The sequence below is a fragment of the Dreissena polymorpha genome, chromosome 1 (assembly GCF_020536995.1).
Source record: "Dreissena polymorpha isolate Duluth1 chromosome 1, UMN_Dpol_1.0, whole genome shotgun sequence".
Classification (NCBI taxonomy): Eukaryota; Metazoa; Mollusca; class Bivalvia; order Myida; family Dreissenidae; genus Dreissena; species Dreissena polymorpha.
In genome coordinates this window covers 109,500,818-109,522,298 of record NC_068355.1, presented here as the reverse complement: position 1 = coordinate 109,522,298, position 21,481 = coordinate 109,500,818, and the positions used below count along the sequence as shown (strand labels likewise).

Sequence of the window (21,481 nt, the reverse complement as noted above, 5' to 3'; positions counted from 1 at the left end):
CTTAAAAGCTTGGTTAAGAGGCAATTAAGATGTTATCAATAAGGTCGCGCACGGCGGAAAACAGGGCGGGGGCCTTTGAAAAGGGCAGCGTGGCGCTGATTTGCTTTGAAAGGGGCAGCGAGGCGCTTCAAAAAAGCGGCGTGGCGCCGCGCCACGCTAAAACGGCCTGGATAAAACACTAATACAAGCATAAAGATTCAGGCTGCTGTTAGTTGTTCTCAAAAGCTAAAGTGAAGACTGCTTGTATATGCTGGTTAGTCTGAGACATTCCAACAAGCAATAACTGTGACAGTCCAAATACTTTCTCATTAAAGTGTGTGTATGTGCAGGAGCTTGTGTGTGTGTTTGGTACAAGCTCATCTCAAAAACTGATTCACTATTTAGTTTTTAACCTAAAAGATTTAAAACATGACTGTAAAATGAATACTATCATTGTAAAGATTTTGTTGTTGGGATGATATATTATAAACTGTAACCCCTATGATTAACAAAGAAAACATTAACCAAAAGCTTATTCCTGTTGATGTAGAAGAGCCAAAAGACCTGGAAGTATAGATGGCTGTTGGATGATGTTCCTCAGGGATCATCCTAGCCCAAAATTTTAGAGAGAAGTGACTTCTCCTTCCAATGGTATTGGGGAGAAGTGAGCGGACCTTTGAGAATTCACACACGTAAAGGTACTTTAATATTAATGTTTCACAATTAATAACCATACATGTACATATATCTGAAATAAAATATGCTGAAACACTAACTAAAACTAAACATTTTATTTTACACTGCCATGATGTTAAAGAGATATTGCTCTCTTAAAAACTGTAAAACGTGTGTTTAATTTGGCCAAAATACACATTTCATTCATATGTAATTACTACTAAAGCCAAGAGCCTGAGGATGTAGGATAAAGGGAATATAGGGCAGAGCCCTAGCATATTGTTATTTTTTTAGTCCTTCTAGGTGCAATTTCTGGTTAGTACATTGCGAAATATTGTCAACCAGACCATCCGTAACATTGCATGTTTATTCGTTATCTATAAAAATGTTATAAAGGACGTAAAAAAAATAAATTAAAACGAACCATTCGTATCCGAAAACGACTGTCCGAAAACATGTCGATATACGTCCTCTGCACATGCATATCGTTTGACGGCAGAAAATAAAAACCAGTAACCTGTAACCTAGCAAATACGCAATCAATATATTATTTGGTTGACATATTGCTTTAAAATACAATATTGCAGTGCTTTACTTTGCTAATAGATATCCTCGAGTGCCCAATTTCGACGCATACAAGCAGTTTGTTGAAGTTTTGTTGCTCAATATAGGGATTTATGTAATAAATTTTGTTATTTCATTACACATGCACCTTTTTTTTACACATTTTAAATTCAATCGATTGTGTTATCAACAAAAATTCGTTGAAAAACGAAATGACCCAAGTCTATGTAACGGCGGCCATATCTGTTGAGAGTGCCCTAAAACGACGCATCTAATTGGTTATAATTATGATTTTAATGTAAATATCACTCCTGTGGAGACTGAATGCATAAAATAATAACTCATGGTTGTTCTACTTAAATGTGTAATTGCTGTAAAAGTAATATGAAACTGAAATTAATTAAATCAATTAAGATTTTTAATTGTGTGATGCCATACTGTATGGCAGTGGTTTTAATAGGGGCCTGTGTCAGCAACCCTGTCATAAGCTGTGTTTATGGAAGATATGTGAATATAACCTGTAGTTCTTTTGTGGAGCCTGCACTTATAATTAATTAAATGAAAATTAGTAATAAACATAATATGCAATTACCAACATAAACACGTGCTACATATAGTTAAAATTGTATTACAGCATAACGAAAAACATATCCGGACTTCAAATGAAAGTTTACGCGTACACCTTTTTCATAGTGAAAATAAATCTATTTATACCATGTTTTGTCAAATGGCAGTCACGTGACTTATGAATGAAATTGTGAACTTTTGCATACGAAACCGATGCATTATCCCACGGTCTTATTAACAAAGACAATTGGGTGTAAAGTGTTCAAAAGTTTTGCATTAAGTAAAGTACATAAAAATCCATCAATTGCAAACCGATCAACCATATCTTACCTTTTAACCCGCTATTTTCCACATAACACACAATAACTATAGTAATTTGTGCGAAGAGTACCATTTGCTATTGTATGACGTCAACGGATGTCATTCATGTATCAAACAAAGGCAAAACAAAAAATGCGTCGAATTGGGGCAGCGTCGATTCGGGTCACTCAACGATAGTTTAAAATAGCAAGATTACGGACATTAGCAACATCCATAGATTGTACGGGTTTCGGACAGTACCGAAGAGGTTTTATCAGTTACTGCTCATGTCAGTACCAATCAGAAATCAATAATTACAAGACCAGACCAGCCCTTCCGTTAGTGGACGTCCGGGCGTAAATTACGCCCGAAATCGGCAGTCTTACGTCCATTATGCAAATGGTGGAAGTCCCTTGGACGTCCGATAATCCGCATGTACGCTATTTTCTAATACACAACACGTTCAAATGTCAACATTAAATGGGGTTATTCAGACCGTTAACTCCGCCCAAGAGTTACAGTTTTCAATGAATTTCTCAGCGAGTGGCCAATATTGATTGTTCCAGCTGTCAATCAAAGTCTTCTTGGTAAGCGCATCAGCCAATTAGTGCTCAGGCAACCAAATACACGCCGACCCCACGTGAAGCTGTATACAATAATATTAGCAATATTAGCGACCTCTGCGTTACGAAGTTTTTATTCAGCAATCAAATATTTGAGTCCACCCTTTCCCCGCGGAAGAATGACGTGACGTTGTGCATGAAGTCTAATTTTTGCATGATTTTCATCTGTACACGAAATACACGAGAAATGTTTATTTGTTGCTAGAATTTTCGTAACTTTCCGTGAATAGTAAAATCCTGAATTTTTCGGATAATGCTTTGATTATACGCATTTGAAAATAAGCAGTCTGCAAAATTAACCCATCGCCTGATCGCCAATGCGATGAAATCTCAGCTCTGGAGATAGCAAAAATCTGAAAAAACAATTTGGAAATAAACCGACAAATTATCAATTCACGAAATTTTGTTCGCGTGCGCGATCATTTGAGATTTGAATTCGGCATTTCGGAAATGTTCGTTTGGTACCGATTTTCTCCGGTATTTTATTTATTTATTTATTTCCGATTTGTTAGCAGATGGTACGGACAAGGACTGCAATTGACGAAATATCTTTGCTAGTTTCCAAAAATCTTAAAAGTCAAATGTCCGCCATCTTAAAATATTTTAAGTGTCGATTAGCAAAGTAAAGTAGTGCAAAAGCATATTGTAAAGCAAAATGTTAACCAAATTATATATTGATGACGTATTTAATGAGTAATTGGTTTTCATTTTCTGCAGTCAAACGATTTGCACATATTATTTTAATGTGCAAAAAACGTTCATTTTTTTCGGACAGTCGTTTTCGGATAAAGTATTTGTCGTCGATCATTATTTACATGATACATTTTTATTTAAGTCGTTGATCTGTCATAATTACAAAATACGAACAGTGCTCTATGCTCTCAAATCGCGTCACGTGTTTTTATCGCATGTTCAATTGGAATTCCCCCATCCCACAATTCAACTTGCGTACAATGGCGGATGGTAGCGGATGTCAATATTGTCCGTATTTTGGTTTTGAAAATAGAAATCGTAATACTACTGGATTATCGGGTAATGGATAGAGTTGGAACATGTTCGTATATTAAAATTCTAAAATAAAAGTGGGACAAAATTAATGTCTGGGACGTCCAAAATTTTAGGCTTGGAAGTCAGGACTTCCAACAATTAAAAGCTAACGGAAGCGCTGCCAGACAATGTCTCATGGCGATATAATAAACGCATAACAATAACAATACAAATAGTATATATTCGTAATGCTATAATTTATCCCCTTTGCGCACAATAAGTCACTGTTTAGCATTTGGTTATATATATTCGATTTTTTATCGCATACGCACATTTTAAACTGAATTTAAATTGGCAATTTATCCCAATTAATTCCGCATTATGCAGCAGTCTCAATTTGCAATTTGACTAAAGACAGAGAGTAACTTGTACTTTTAAAAACCTCCCGAACATTTCGTGGGAGATTTTTCAACAATACATGTTTATGTTCTATGCCGGCCATAGCTTAATTATTTCAAGATTTGTTGTGTTTCAATCGATTATAAATACATAAATTGATGTAACACACCCGTACATTCTGAAATACCCCAAATTGTAATTCTCGCAACTGAGTGTAGCGTGCCGGTAATTCTTATGTTTAAATGGCGTCATTGACTTTTGAATGCCATTATGGAATGTTCCCACGTGTTTGACTGCGTTTTTGGATTAAACTTTTAATGTGTAAGTCTGTTTCTCTGTTTGTGATATTTGTTAAGCTCAGTACTCAAATATATTATGACTGAAATTTAGCAGTGAGATTTGGACTGTTTTAAGTTGTACATCGTCAAGCATAACAATAAATGACCATCACGGAACAATGGCTGTATTGGTTCCCGGCAGCCTTGACAAATAACAAGAGCCGATTGAAAAACTGTAAACGAGGTCGGGAGCCTGGCATTCTATACATAGATGGTTACGTCAATGACGTATTGTCCTATTGTCGGTAAGACCGGCGTGTACACAATGCCTCAACTGGAATAAACAAAGGCGACTTGCATCAGCGGTCAGTGATGCGTAGCAAATCCTCTCGCTATCAGTAGATCAGATAACCGATAATTGCACACAGCAACCAATGGCAGTATTAGTGACGGCATTGCGCACACGTGCGACAGATTATCAAAGGAGAAAATATAAGAAAATGTCGGTGATTTTGTTTTCGCTTTGATGTAATCAGAAAGCGATATCAAGCATCGTAAGGCGACAAAGTCGCCTACGTCGCCCTCTAGGATGATCCCTGGTTCCTTATGATAGTACTCACACCGTATTACGCGTCACGTCGATGGCAAAATGTTCCGTCGATGACAGATAGCTTTACTCGACCGCGTGAACAGGTAGGTAACAAATTCGTTCGATATAATTATATAAAGCAAGTAAGGCCAAAATCGTTGCTACGAACATATTGTCCATTGACTGAGGACGCCACCAGGTAATTTTGGACTCGTAGTTCAAGTTTTTAAAGAAATGTGAACGAGTTAAAAGTGACAGTTTCCGAAAAAACATTGAACATGACTGCTTTTTGTTCAAAATATCTGAAGTTTGAAATAAATGACTTGATTTCGTGTTATATACTTACGCATTTATCCCTTAAGGATACGTAAGCCAAATATCCGCCCTTTGAGTTGTTTAATGAACATGTTACAGGCGTCCAAACTGACCCCGTCGAAAAAAAATTGGTGCCGTAGTTGGCAGATATGTATTTTAAATGATGCCGCTGATGGCAGAAACGCTGTAGAAAATGCTAACGTAGATGACAGATTGTCAAAATAACTATTTTATTTATTTCTCTCTTCTTTTTGTACTTTTATACACAATTGAGAAGCGAAACTGTCCTTTGTAATATATTCTTAAGACTAGAAATGGCGCGGCAGAGGCCGACGCGTATCCCCACGCCGAATGTTTGACCTAGGTGTGCCCCAGGGTTGGTAATGGGGCCATGCATAGCTGAGATTGACCGTATTGTCATAAGAGAAGTTCATCATCAATTAGAAGTGAATTGGTGTAGAAATGAAGAAGTTATAGTAAAAGGCAATTTTGGGTGGGTGTGACATATGTGGGCAGGGCGCCCCAGGGTTGGTAATTGTGCCATGCATAGTTGAGATTGACCGTATTGTCATAAGAGAAGTTCAGTATCAATTTGAAGTGAATCGGTGTAGAAAAGAAGAAATTATAGTAAAAGGCAATTTTGGGCGGGTGTGGTCTATGTGGGCGGGGCCCCAGGGTTGGTAATGGGGCCATGCATAGTTGAGATTGACCGTATTGTCATAAGAGAGGTTCAGTATCAATTTGAAGTGAATCGGTGTAGAAATGAAGAAATTATAGTAAAAGGCAATTTTGGGTGGGTGTGGTCTATGTGGGCGGGGCGCCCCAGGGTTGGTAATGGGGCCATGCATAGTTGTGATTGACTGTATTGTCATAAGAGAAGTTCAATATCAATTTGAAGTGAATCGGTGTAGAAATGAAGAAATTATAGTAAAGGCAATTTTGGGTGGGTGTGGTCTATGTGGGCGGGGCCCCAGGGTTGGTTATGGGGCCATGCATAGTTGAGATTGACCCTAATGTCATAAGAGAAGTTCAGTATCAATTTGAAGTGAATCCGTTTAGAAATGAAAAAATTATAGTAAATGGAATTTTTTGGTGGGTGTGGCCTATGTGGGCAGGCGCCCCAGGGTTGGGATTGGGGCCATGCATAGTTGAGATTGACCCTAATGTCATAACAAAAGTTCAGTATCAATTTGAAGTGAATCCGTGTAGAAATGAAAAATTATAGTAAATGGAAATTTTTGGTGGGTGTGGCCTATGTGGGCAGGGCGCCCCAGGGTTGGGAATGGGGCCATGCATGGTTGAGATTGACCGTATTGTCATAAGAGAGGTCCAGTATCAAATTTGAAGTGAATTGGTATAGAAATAAAGAAGTAAATGTAAAATAACCTAAAAAAATGAGTGATAATTTCTGACGCGGCCCCACCCCAACCGCTATAACTTTTGACTCAGGGGTCAGATCAAAATTCCAAATAGTGCAGGGTCACACATATGCTCATAGCTACCATGTGTGTAAGTTTCAAGGTTCTAGTGCTTTTAGTGTAGGAGGAGATAGTGGCCAGGACGGACGGACAGACAGACAGACAGACGGACGGACGGACGGACGGCGGAGATAACCACAATATCCCCATCTTTTTTTAAAAAAGCGTGGGGATAAAAAGAAGGTTATGTATGCAGTAAGTGTATGAATATTATGTTCAATAAAATTGATTATGATACCTATATAATATATATAATGATGCTATAATATAATATAATGAGGGTGTTTTTTTGTAGAAAACCGTCACCATGAAGAGGTTCAGGTGTTATTACTGTGACTCTGAGTTTGATGTTCACAAAGACACTGTACACAACCTCATAGAACACCACGAATCTTACACCATTAAGTACAGGGAGCTGGAACTGATTGAGAAAACGTGTCATCAAGGCTACTGAACAGAGGATTATGATATTTATCCGGCAGAATGTTCCGTCTTAATATGTTCTAAGATATGTAACAATGACAATGAATAAGTACATGTATATTTAATGATAGTTGGAATCATATTTAGGGCTATTAAAATATAAACTATGTATCGCTATTATGTAACTGTCCATACCTGTTATATAGAAAAGCTTATTTAAATTTTCAGAGACCACGTCTTTGACACTACAGAAAGAAATCGCAAGAAGCAGAAACGAAAGAAAGGACAGATATCGGCTCCAGATCAACTTGCGCATGGACAAAGGGGCGTGAGACAATTTCATGCATGCGATGAATCCAAGATTTTAGCCCATATCCGCAAAGGTCTTAAAGATATTCAACAACACATCACAATTCATCTGATAAAACTTTATTTAGAACTGTAACAGTAAAAACATGTAAACAAAAACATAAAATCTGCAATCTCCCTGCTACAACTGTGTTACATTATTCTCAAAACAAACGTCGACTATGGACAGTTTAACATTATTGTTACATCTCATACACTATCGGGTTCGTCATTTTTCCTATATAACGTATACTGCGACTTTAAAATTCTGAGATATAAAATTACGTGTATGTTGTTAGAGACATCGTTGTTTGTGTTAGAATGGCATGTCTGTGAAAACGTATAATGTGAGAGAGGTTTAGATTGTACATCTAAATTGTTACTTCAACGAATTATTTTACTATACGTTGCATTGAGCGTCTCGTCTTTAGTCATCTGGAAACCCACCGATATAGATAAATTGAGAATTTTTTTATTTTTATCAGTGTGTTTTGTCCAAAACTTTTAGTTTTACCTCTATCGCTGGCTTTCCAGACGACTTAACAAGAAACGCCCGATGCAAAAAATAACAATCATACGTATAAGTTACAAACAAGTAAAACATACAAAACAAAACCTCTACATGACTTACCATCTCCATCAAAATACGTTTAACTTGTATTTATATTTTTAAACGTAGTTGTTCAATAAAAGCAATATTAGATAATTATCATGTTAGAAATACAATTGTTATCAGGGATTTCAAAAGATTTTAAAAACCAGGAGTCAATGACCCCTGGACTGAAATTTTGAAGAGTCAAATTGGAAAATGCTGGGGTCAATTTTGAAGCGCGTTAATTGTGTTTTTGTCTGTATTATTAATTTTTTTAGGATAAAAATATGCCCTAAGAGTAACACAATATCTTAAAAAGTTATACTGCTTTACTAAATAACAATACCATGATACATAGCACAACATATTTTAATGAATTGGTACATTAAATATACTTCTTTACAACACATTTAAGTCTTTTAACACATTTAAGTAATTTAAGATATGTACCGGTAGCACCTTTTCATCACATATTTATCGTCATTATATTATCATCATCCCTATGATAGCTTTTCTAACACAACACAATCTAAATGCATGGAACATCTAGTATATCTATTACTGTTTATCCGAATCCTTAACATATCCGAAATATGTACACTTAGGAATTCCTTACCTGTAGTAGTTTTACTTTAATAATCCAAATTTTTCTTGTTGTTATCGGGTTTAACAAACCTTATCAAATGTTTGTTAAATCCAGTTAATGCTTTCTCCATTATTGAATCGCCATTACTTGCAATTTGAATCGCCAGCTTTAAATTGAACGCGGGTTGAATGATAAGTCCGCCATTTACAATGTTGAAGGTCATGATGCAGCAATTTAATTCTACTCGGATAATTGATATCTAATCGAGAAAATGTGTTTTCTCAATGTTAATGTGTAGTATTATTACTTGTTATTATAAAAAATGAACTGTGATTCCAGTTTATATAAGATGGGTGTTACTCGTAATTATCGGTGGATTAACAAACTGACAAAACTCGCTGGACTTACTAGTGGATCTACGTAATTAATAGACCTTTGCACGCACTATTTAGACGGTGACATGTGTATTGGAAGAGATGAGATAAGATAAACAACGCCCGGGGTATTCCCTCTATTATAGACCGAGTTTAAAATACTGAAACATTAATTTCAATTAGGAGCACAGCGGTATTTATTACCATGGAACTCGAGATGTTAACTGACTGACCCACGGGTCAAATTTTCGACGCGTCAAAATGACGCACGGCAGAAAAAGGGTTGCGTCAAAAATGAGTCATTTTTAATTTGCTCGCTTCAAAATGCAGGATTCTGCGTCTATTGAAATCCCTGATATCAATTTTGAGTTTTGTTTTGTTTTCACGTGTTATAATAATACTAATCACAAAATTTGAATACGAAAAAGTTTATTATTTTAATTGAACAATTGTTTGCTTCTCTTGAAAATATAACAAAATGTCAGTAACGCTACTTTTTACATTCAGAAAATGACATGTGTTCGTAATGTCAATTTCCAAAATTTGGTAAAAAACATTATTTCTACCAAAAAGGTTGACTTAATATTTAAACAGTTAATGAATGTCACCTTAATAAACACAAAAATAAAAACAAGAGGGCCAATATGGCCCTAGTTCGCTCACCTTAAAGAGTCGGTTCATTCAATCTTTACCTAATGTCAAACTTGACCTAGATATTGTCCAGACAAACATCCTGGTGAAGTTTCATCATTAATGAACCAAAACTCTGGCGTATGGAGTGTTATTGTTTTTGTAAGATTTGACCTGGTGACCTATATTTTGAGTTAACAACCCTTACCAAACATCAAACTTTGCTTACAACAAGATTTCTTTGAGAAATACAATGCCCCCCAGTAAGCCAAATATGAAGTTGCTATGTAGTTTATCAGGGTTGCAACCAACCTGATGAAATAAAATTCCTCGACTTTTCACTGACTTTTCCCTGACCAAATCTTGGTTTGAAGTAGTAGTAGTAGTAGTAGTAGCAGTAGCAGCAGCAGTAGCAGCATTACAATACCAATACTTAAGAATGATCAAATGGAAAAAGGTAACCTAGCACTGGCAGTAAATATGGGGCTCATTTACAGGTCAGATTTGGAATCTCTGCTTTAAAATGAGATTTTGAATGAATTAAAGGGAGGCAAATCTGTAATAAAAAGAACATGCATAAACCGTAGTTGTTTCCCTTGTTTGAACCATGCTTAATCCTTATAATGCCTATTTCCAGTAACTGTGACCTTCACCTGTGACCTTTGACCTAGTGATCTCAAAATCAATAGGGGTCATCTGCGAGTCATGATCGATGTACCTATGAAGTTTCATGATCCTAGCCCCAAGCGTTCTTGAGTTATCATCCGGAAACCACCTGGTGGACGGACCGACCGACCTACCGACATGAGCAAAGCAATATACCCCCTCTTCTTCGAAGGGGGGCATAAAAATAAATATTTTGACCAAGATTCATAAAATCTGAAACAAAATTGTGACCTCTAGAGTGTTTACAAGGATTTTGTATAATATAATGAAAATTTGGACAATCTAAGGGCAATAATTATAACATTAATTATGTGATTTTGCTCATTATAAAACTTGACTGAGATCTTTCAGCAACTTTCACAAAGAATGCTCAAGAAGTGTGAATGCTAGAGTGAATGCCAAATGTTGACGGACGGCAGACAAAGACCAATCCTAAAAACTCACCTGAGCAATCAGGTGAGCTAAAAAGTGTGTTTCACCGATCTGAGATATTTTCCAACTTGTCCGACAAATCAATAAAACCAATGAATTTACTAAATTTCACGATGATTAGGCAAAATATGTGACTTCTATAGTGTTCGATCACAAGGTTTCTCTGTAGTCACATAGGGAAAACTGCCCCACCCCCCTGGCGGCCATGTTTTTTTACCGATCGGGACCATTTGCGAATTCATATGAGATATATATAAAACCAATCTTTTCACCAAGTTTCATGATGATTGGGCAAAAAATGTGACTTCTAGAGTGTTCACAAGGTTTTTTTACTACCGGGGTATATAAATAAAAGAAAACTGTCCCCCTCCCCGGCAGCAATGTTATTCAACTGACCGGAATAGTTTTTAACTCAACTCTGGTATCAAGGAAACAAATGTTCTGACCAAATTTCATGAAAATTGGGCCAAAAATGTGATTTCTACAGTGTTCACTATAAACATAAAGATAAAAATGCCCCGCCCACTGGGCAGTCCTTCCCAAAATTATAATTTATTGCCGGCAATGAGGTCCTATAATCATGCAGCCATTTCCGGCCCAGACTGATTATTTCAGGCCCAAAAAGTAAAAAATGACGACGAAAGACAAAGATGACATTTTTAACAATATTTTAATATTATCAGATTAATATACAAAGCATGCATTTAATCATTCAGAATTGCCAAGGTTTCTTTAGCATTTGTCCCTTCATCCTGGATATCTGAATCCTCTACTGAAGACACATCCTTTGACTAATCTTTCGTTGAATACCATCAGACATAGCCTTGGGTGAGCGCTAATAATTAAGTCGATGAAGACCATCTCCCTGTATCATGAGCATACAAGGTGTGAATTTGTTACATAAAAACCTCATTAAATATTTAATTTTACATAAAACTATCGAATGTGAACAGCCATTTGTCTACAGCTGCTGAATGGTCATAAGCTGTAACATATGCAGTGCTGAGTTTGATCATCATGAGAGTTTGGTTTGGCTCTTTCACCAAATTTTATTATTAAAGATATTAAAAAATAAAATGAAAACAAAATCACCAGTTATATATCTGGATACTCTGTTTTCCTTCGAACTCCTGTGTAGATATTGTCAGATCGCTTTGAACTCCTGTGTAGGTGTTGACAGATCGCGGGAAGATCACAATGACCTGTGTTAATGCCCTTCTTGCTTACAAATTAATCGGATATAACGGGAACCAAAAGTTTATGATATCGATTCTCTCCCTTTGCGAATCTACTCATATAGTGATGACGTAGTGTGTAATTTGCATCGACGATGCAGCAAAAATCTTCGGATACCGTATATGCACATACGTCATTCAAGAAATGCAACAAATGAAAAAATGTTTTACATGATTGGAGTATTCATAAATAATTCGGTATATTGCCTCTTTTGCCTTGAAACTTTTCTGGAAATAGCTTATGGAATTCCAAATTTCGCCATAATTTTACTACCGGACACTAGGTCTGGCAATATTAGAATCATTTCCGGATTTTCCAAATTATAATCAGAAAAATCCGAGGAGCGACGGTATTTCGGAAAGACTGCACTGGGGGCCATGTTTTTTCACTGATCTGCACCATTTTCGAACTCGTCCGAGATATCAATAAAACCAATGTTTTCACCAACTTTCATGATGATTGGGCAAAAATTGTGACTTCTAGTGTGTTTACAAGGTTTTTCTTTTTTTGACCTACTTTTTCACCCAGCATGACCCAGTTTCAATCTCAATCAGGATATCATTGGGACAAATGTTCTGACCAAGTTTCATAAAGATCGGACAAAAAATGTGGCCTCTAGACTGTTTACAATCAAATGTGGACAGACGACGGACGGACAGACGACGAATCAAGACCAATCACAAAAGCTCACCTGAGCAATCAGGTGAGCTAAAAAGTGAAAATGTATAAAAATGTCGGTTACATTACTTATAACATTCAAGGCCTTGTCCATATACACATGCATACCAACTGTGAAGGTTAAATCTGAAGTTACATACAAATTATAAAAAAAAATAATCTAAACGCAAAAGTGTGACGGAAGGGCAGACAGACAGACAGTGCACTATAATTATGCACTCCTTCAGGGGAATAAAAAATGAGTTTAAGCATTCATAATTAACGAAGAATGAATGCTCTTATAATTTTCTTTTTTCAAAGTGACTTTATTAAAAGTAGTCCGGCTAGAATGGTTATATGGAATTGGAAAACTTGTGAGTAGTTTAATACGGGAATTATTTCTGTGCAGATAAATTTTACTGATTGATACAACTTGTTTTTTTTGGGAACATAAAGCAGGTATATTACTAGTGACCTGAAAATTAATAGGGGTCATCTGGCAGTCATCATCAATGTACCTATGAAGTTTTATAATCCTAGGTGTAAGCATTGTTGAGTTATCATCCCAAAACCATTTAATATTTAGAGTCACTGTGACCTTGACTTTTGACCTAGTGACCTGAAAATGCTTAGGGTTCATCTGCTAGTCATGATCAATGTTCCTGTTCCCAAGTTTCATGATCCTGGGCATAAGAATTCTTGAGTTATCATCTGGATACCATTTTACTGTGTCCAGTCACTGTGACCTTGACCTAGTGACCTGGAAATCGATGGGGGTCATCTGCCAGTCATGATCAATGTACCTATGAAGTTTGATGATCCTAGGCGTAAGCATTCTTGAGTTATCAACCAGAAATCATTTTACTATTTAGAGTCACTCACTCACTGTGGCCTTGACCTTTGACCAAATGACCTGAAAATCAATAGAGGTCATCTGCCAGTAATGATCAATGTACCTTTGAAGTTTCATGATCCAAGGCCTAAGCATTGTAGAGTTATCGTCCGGAAACCATCTGGTGGACGAACCGACGGAAGGACCCACCGACATGTGCAAAACAATATACCCCCTCTTCTTCGACGGGGTGCATAATAAATGTAAATAGTTTAATTTTCTATTATCATTAAAAAAAAAATCAATCAACACATATTTCAAGTATTCAGAATAAAGTCTACATATTAAGTGAAGACAATCATATCGTGTACTGAATGTAATAACTTGTGTAACTAACATTTTGTATATTTTTCAGGAGAGCATATTTTCCAAAATACATTAAGAGCACTTATGCTACTTTTTGCATTCAAAATATTTCAGTGATAAAATTATGGTAACTGCTTCTTTCTTAACTTTGTATTGTTTTTAATGATATCTCAATTTGTAGTTGTGTTTTGTTTTACAAATTTTACTATAACACTGATAATAAAATTGGAATACTCAAAAGTATCAGTGTCCGACAAATCCATTGCCCGGAGCCCGGGGGCTACCAACATTTTTCATCGGGCTACTGAAATTTTCCAGCTGACGCCCGCCGGGCTACTATAAATCTATAAGAGCGGTAGCCCGGTTTATTAACAGACATGCGTAGAATAAACACGCTGACCATGTGTTTGTACACTGTGTATTGCTTATAATCCGATAACAAAGTGCAATCAATTAACTTATCAGTCACCGATCACTTGCAGTAATGTCTTAAACAGTAACAGTGTATTTTAATCATCCAATCAGAATCAACACTTGTCATCTGCTAATAATATAATGAGAGCCGGTTGGATAGTTGGCGCACATGATGCAACATCATTTCGCAGTTTGGAATTCTTTGTTAACCTCAACAATGAGTAATTGCGACAACGTTTTTGATGTCGTTAAATATCCAAGGACGCCAAACATTAAATAAATCAAAACAATAGCGGATTCTTCAAACGCGTTAACGGTAACGAAACCGAAAATGAATATTAATGACAACTTTGTGAACGCGGTTAACACCTGCTAATTAGTTTGCATTGTCAATTAATAATTGGATTAATCGACTGTAAATCAATAATCCCATATATGCCCGATTTATAATATTTTTAAAACCAAATTATGGGTGGGTAATATAGACGATAAGAGTCATAAACACAAACGTTTGAAATTTTCTAAAGTGTCAAATGAATTTCGGAATATGGTTCTATTTAAAGATATGATGAAATAAGCTCCCAATCAGGACCGTTGTATTGCAACATGCGTAAATAACCTGCCACGGTTTGCACGTGTTGTGTACAGCTATTTTAGGTTACAAAATTCTACATTTAAGAAATGAATTTCTTTGTCCTGATAAAAAGCGCGCGAAAATTGGCGTGGGTGTATTTATTTGTAATTAAAAATTTCGTAGCAGGTACAACATTGAGATCATTTAATTTCCATTAAAAGTTTCGTTGTGAATTTCAACTAAAGTACCGGGGTATCTCGCGAATTATTTGGCATTGACATTTTCTCTTAATAAAATATCATGTAAACACGCTGTATCGTTACCGTTATGCTGTATCAGTTCCTTCATTATTGAAACAATTGTTGTATTGTATACTGACTGCACACAAGTGTCGTAACATACGGATGCAATACGTAAATTCGGACAGTACTTAAAGTTGGACACAAGTACATGTAAATAAATGATTTAATAATCTTGATTTCTTGAAACTCTGTATTTGTAACACCATACGAGTCAATCGTATTGATCATCTAAACGCTTTATTTACGTTTACGACTTAACGTGCTGACCGAATTTAAGTACACATACATGTGCACATACATGTAATATCTACATGTAGTATATGATTTTCTTTGGTAAATTTACATTTAAGTACACGGTGCCTGTTCTGTAACATTAATTTACAATATTGACTGTGTACATCAGACTACTTGCTGTTTTATGCATATGTATGTATACATATTATGTATATGTAAATAAAGAAATAAAATAAAGATGAAAACCTGCCTCTTATCATTCTGTAGGAAAATTTTATGGGCTACCAAATATTTTTTATTGGTAGCCCAGTGGGCTACCTGAAAAATAAGAAATTTGTCGGACACTGAAAGTATTTATTATGTTAATAAAATAGATTTTAGCTTCTCCTGAAAATTTAACAAAATGTCAGTTGCACTACTTATAAAATTCAGAAAACAACATGTGTTTGCTTATTTCAATAAGAAAAATTTGGTTAATTTTTTTTTTTTAATGAGCCACTCATTTATTCCAGAGTGAGGGGGTCAGGGCCGCTACACAAATCAGAAAAGAGCGCTGTTGTCAAGTAAGTAAGTATTAAGGTAAGCATTCTTACCTTTTTCTGTTGAAACTGTCGTTTCTTTGGTCTCCCGCGCCCGCGGGTATTTCCAGTTCTGTTGTTATTCATAATTGTTTTGAATCTATTGAGAAAAAAAATATGGGTTTATATCTACATGTAGAACTGTTTAGAAAGTGACTACAGGTACGGATCCGTACCTCTAGAATCTCGTTCTAGGGGTATGGATCCGTACTTCTAGCCAAAACCACTAGGGTTTTGCTACAGGTACGGACCTCCCGTTTTCACATATTATATGCCCTTTTTCATAGTTAAATTGTTCCACACGTATGTTAGATCAATAACAACAAAGTATTTACATTAATTTTAAATCAAATGCAATTTATCCGCTCTGCAGGACTCGTTTGTTTACATTGTTCAGGTCAGCAATAATAACCAAGTAACACCGGTTATGGTATAATCTATAACTGCTTTTGTACTTAGTGAAAGCGCTGTCGTCTCGCGGATGGGAGCATTTTAATTTAATAATTGTTAAAAAAATAAATAATCTTATGATAAGACAATAAATATTACCTTTCTGTATTTCAATACTGAATGTATTATACTTGTAAAATAAAATGCTCTGCCTCCAATGACTTCCGTTAGCGCATTTTTGGAAATGGTAATTACCTCTTATAACAAATTGAGTGCAATATGAGCACATACCAGCATACAGTATTTAACTCCCAGACAATGCGTACACGTTGTCATTTGAGTTTTAAAATTCAATTATGGCGGCCGTCTCTTTTCGAGTCGGGGAACAATTTCCCTCTTTTCTAAGTCTGCAGAGTAAAATAGAACAATATCAAAGTGCTAACAAAATTCAAATGTACAGACGCAGTTTGCGTAGTCTTGAAGCTGCTAACAGTAGGTGTCCAAATAGAGTGTTCAAGAAAGAAATAAAATATTGGGAATTAAGGCCTAAATTAAAATTAAGTTTGTTTGCCCTTTACCGACCGACCCACTTTTTACCCCACGCCCCATAAAATTTTATTGCGATTTATGAAAACGTATTTTTGTTATTTTCGTTTTTTTTCGCCGATCATTAAAGAGCCAACTGCAATATTAAATTGTGCGCGTATTTATATCCCTGTCCATTATTATCGCCCCTGAGTGATCTAGCAGGTCGCTCCGATGGTTGGAATTTCATATGCCCCGGCAAGCGTCTATAACCAGTATTGCGATCGGCGGTGTTCCGTGAAAATGGCAAACGACATCATAGTTAACTATTGGTTCGCGAAAGTAGTCTGACATATGCGAGTTTACATTCGTTGCACACATGTTGTTAACGTGATCCAAGATGGCGGACAATTAAAAGAAATAACGATGCTCAGCGAGGACAAATGACTATGGAGCACAGCTTGCAAAGAGCGTGTCATTCTACGATGGAGCATACGTTTTAGATACAAATAAAACTCTTTTTTTTTGGAAATGTATAAACTGAATGTCACAGAACAAGTGTTTGATAATTGGAATGCAGTGTACTCGCAAAGAAAAATACATCTAACAGTTACTGGATTATCGTTCGAAAATGCAAAATAAAAGACAAACATGATTTGATTTATATGCAAGTGGATCTGTGTTTAATCAGATTCATGTGCATATTCTGCTTTATTATTTTTGCCACTCTAAACAGTTTACTGTAATGGCATGTTAGTGAAATGGATATGTAACAGTTATCATTAAATTTTAAATCAGATTATGTGTTTTGTTTTGTTTTCACTTAAAAATTGTAATGGTTATAATGCACTGACCTACAGGACTTACTGGTATACTAATATGACTTGTAGGAGTTTAAAACAGTGTGACTAGCTTCAAAAGAACATTAACAATGAAAAACAATTAAACATTTGATAATAAACAAAAAGATTTCTTATAACTCAAAAAATCTTATAAAGATTGTTCTGAAAATCTTAAAAGAGGTAAACATTATTATGTCGACGAACATGGCCATTTGAATTAATTGCGTATATACGAAATCATGATTCAACACAGACACTTGTTATGATAAATAAGGCACTAGTTAACATTTAAAGTTCATACCGCATCATTATAATAAATATCAAATACAGTGTATGCCACTGTGATGTAAGGTCACATATATTTTTAACATATGGTCATAATCCTTTGTTCTGTAGCCGTGACGACCCATTTTCTCATTCAGTTCCAGCTCCCTGTACTTAATGGTTAAGATTCGTGATGTTCTATGAGGTGGTGTACAGTGTCTTTGTGGACATCAAACTCAAGAGTCACAGTAATAACACCTGAACCTCTTCATGGTGACGGTTTTCTACAAAAAAAACACCCTCATTATATTATATTATAGCCTCGTCATATATATTATATAGGTATCACAATCAAGTTATTTGAACAGAATATTCATACACCTACAGCATACATAACCTTCTTTTCTTGAGAATATATTACAAAGGACAGTTTCGCTTCTCAATTGTGTATAAAAGTACAAAAAGAAGATAAAAATAAACGAAATAGTTATTTTTACAATCTGTCATCTAAGTTAGCATTTTCTACAGCGTTTCTGCCATCAGCGGCATCATTTAAAATACATATCTGCCAACTACGGCACCATTTTTTTTTCGACGGGGTCAGTTTGGACGCCTGTAACATGTTCATTAAACAACTCAAAGGGCGGATATTTGGCTTACGTATCCCTAAGAGATAAATGCGTATGTGTATAACACGAAATCGTGTCATTTATTTCGAATTTGAGATATTTTCAACAAAAATCAGTCATTTTTCATGATTTTTCGGTAACTGTCACTTTTAACTCGTTCACATTTCTTTAAAAACTTGAACTACGAGTCCAAAATTACCTGGTGGCGTCCTCAGTCAATAGACAATATGTTCGTAGCAACGATTTTTGCCTTACTTGCTTTTTTATAATTATATTGAACGAATTTGTAACCTACCTGTTGTACGCGGTCGAGTAAAGCTATCTGTCATCGACGGAACATTCTGCCATCGACGTGACGCGTAATACGGTGTGGTACTAGTAGGTACTAGTTGGTTTGTCTTTTTCATTTTTTTTTCATTAATAAAATGGGGTTAACTTATTATCCTGCTGAGTGGTTGAATCTTAAATGTTAACATCAGCACACAGTTACAATGTATTTGATACATGTATGCTGGTGACCCTCATCTGCAATTTTGGTTACAGACAGGGTAGCCTAAGGTGTAATTATTTCTAAGAGATGAGCCAGAGTTGAGGCTTAAACTTACCAACCCATGAGTGAGTCAGAGATCAGAACTCTACCGGTTTAACTGGCCGGGGTAAGCTTGGAATTGGGGACTTACTTTTGCCTAATAATGATCTTAAATAATATTATTGTTGTCAACAATAGATTTTTATGTATTTTAAAAGCACAACAAGTTAGGCTTGCAACAGAAGTAATAAAAATATATAGATTATTATACAATTTACATATTTAACAATTAAGTAGTCTTATGTTTACTGAAATATGCAAATACATGTACCAATTGGTTTTTATTTCTGAATATTTAGAAAAATGAGCTAATATAATAAAAAATGTTTATTTTTAATTAGTGGGTGGGTTTTAATTATTTTGCACTCAAAATTATAATACTCTGGGGTTGTTTTAATTTCTGACACTTCAGCACACAGTACAGTAACATGAGTAAGGTATGATCTTGTTATTTTTGTCAGTACCGGTAGTTAATTACGGAGCCGTTAATTACAATGATACTGAACTATTATCGAGCAGATGGTCGTTGAACGCTTTAATAAAAATAATGATTGTTTTTATTAGTAATAAATCAGCAATTTATCGCTTTTATTCTATCTATAAAGTCAATATAGCGGATAGGTAAGGTGTCTACTGTAAAGCAAATACTGTCATATTCCCCCCCCCGAACCCTTAATCTCGCGTTATCTTGGCAGTCTCGTTACGCGTGATTTAACAATGTCGAAAGCGTGAATTCAGGTAAATTAAATGTGTTTTTGAAGTTTATTAATCACTTTCCATAATTGGTAACGAATGACGTCAGCTTAGTGGTGTGCATGGAATCTCTGCACAGTGCTGCAATTGCTTTTATGAAGGGGAGTTTAACCGGTCTGTAATTTAAGATAAATAAACAATTAAATTTACTAAGGGCACTCTAGATAAGTTTTAACAAAATAGTAATTATCAGAGAGAGATTCTAAAGAAGAGACCATTTATCAGAGGGGCCACTACAGCATAGCTAAATTACTGCCCAACAGTCCAGGTATCCAGGTATGCATATGGAATCAAAGAGCCACCAAAACATAAATTATCAAGGGCTTTGAAAGAACGTTTATATGGGCTAATGGAACCCATCTTGTGTGCTTGTGATTGTTATTCATCTACAACAATAGTGCAGATCTCAATTAGTTTACTTGCAACATTTTATTTAACCATAAACTGAAACACTCATACCGCATTTAAATTATTGACATGGTACTTTAAAAATCGACGCACTTTATGCACACATTTCTGAATACAGTAGTGAATTGCTTGCAAAAAATGTAGCTTGCAAAATAAAAAAACTCGTAAGTCAAGACTTGTAGTATTTCATTAGTTACCTTGATGCTTTGCATTCGTCAAAATATTTCAATCACTTTGATCCCGCTCGTATGACCAAACATAGAAAGAACCTTCAAATAATAAATTATAAGTAAACATTATTTAGATCCATTGTTCGGAAACACTTTACTATTTTTCTAAAACATTATAATCTTAGGTTAAAAAGCACTAAACTTAAAACAACAACAACTTACCCGGGCCCAATCCATTCTCATAGCAGAGTTGTCGTTTGTGCCTCAACATACATTGTGAATGTAATGAACCGCAGTGTAAGAGAGTGGGCCAAATCGTGATACACCGGCTATCTCCGGACTCCTCCTTTTAAAACAAAAACAAGGCAGCAGATAATTTAATTATGCAATATTTTTCTATTTTCTACACTGGAACAGGTTAACTGAAATATATAATTAAAGGTTTACAAAAAGAGTGTTTTTTTATAGATAATATTGTTTTGGGGAAAATCTCTGTAAGAGAGGAAAAAATCGTCAAGGGGAAAGGATAGAAATTCGGCGGACCTTAAAGAAGGAAAATAAACTGTCATGTATAAATAAATAATCAAAATAATGTCTGGGTTCTTCTTCTTCTTCTTCCGGATTAAGTGCTGGGCTCCTCTGGGGCATCGTCGCACAATGTGAATATGTACATAAGTGAAGGGAACATCGGTGCAGTTAAAATCAGGTAAAAAAAACTTGCTCCAGAGTTACTCATGCAGCGCACCCATCCTTGTCTGGAAGACCTCAAGGGACGGGGCTGACATACCTTCTTCAGGTAAGCTGTTCCAAAGTCGGATTCCGGAGGGGAACAAGGAGAACTTGTAGGAATTTACGCTCGTAAATGGCTGTAAGTATCTGTTGGCGTGGTCCCTGGTGGGTACTCCAGTAGGGA

At 35.7% G+C, this 21,481-nt stretch overlaps 1 protein-coding gene and 1 long non-coding RNA gene across 9 annotated transcripts in view; one reads left to right on the top strand and one right to left on the bottom strand.

Annotated features, from left to right (window-relative positions):
• LOC127843614 (histone-lysine N-methyltransferase SETDB1-like) overlaps window positions 1-20,757 on the bottom strand; it is a 92,620-nt gene extending 71,863 nt beyond the window's left edge. For 4 of the 8 annotated variants that reach the window (XM_052373303.1, XM_052373317.1, XM_052373311.1 and 1 more), the window contains exons 1-2: window positions 20,596-20,757; window positions 16,014-16,098 (exon numbers count right to left, since the gene is read on the bottom strand). In XM_052373303.1, coding sequence (XP_052229263.1) covers window positions 16,014-16,085 — 72 coding nt within the window. In that variant the 5' untranslated portion in view covers window positions 16,086-16,098; window positions 20,596-20,757. Of the gene's footprint in view, window positions 1-1,078; window positions 1,186-1,249; window positions 1,473-2,115; window positions 2,194-16,013; window positions 16,099-20,595 lie in introns of those variants that run through there. The other 4 variants (XM_052373342.1, XM_052373349.1, XM_052373346.1 and 1 more) reach the window with 4 other exon arrangements.
• Window positions 5,091-7,823, top strand: LOC127844240 (uncharacterized). The gene is made up of 2 exons (XR_008032639.1): window positions 5,091-5,160; window positions 7,050-7,823. It is a non-coding gene; the product is annotated as an uncharacterized LOC127844240 (long non-coding RNA).
• Window positions 20,758-21,481: the final 724 nt, after the last annotated feature.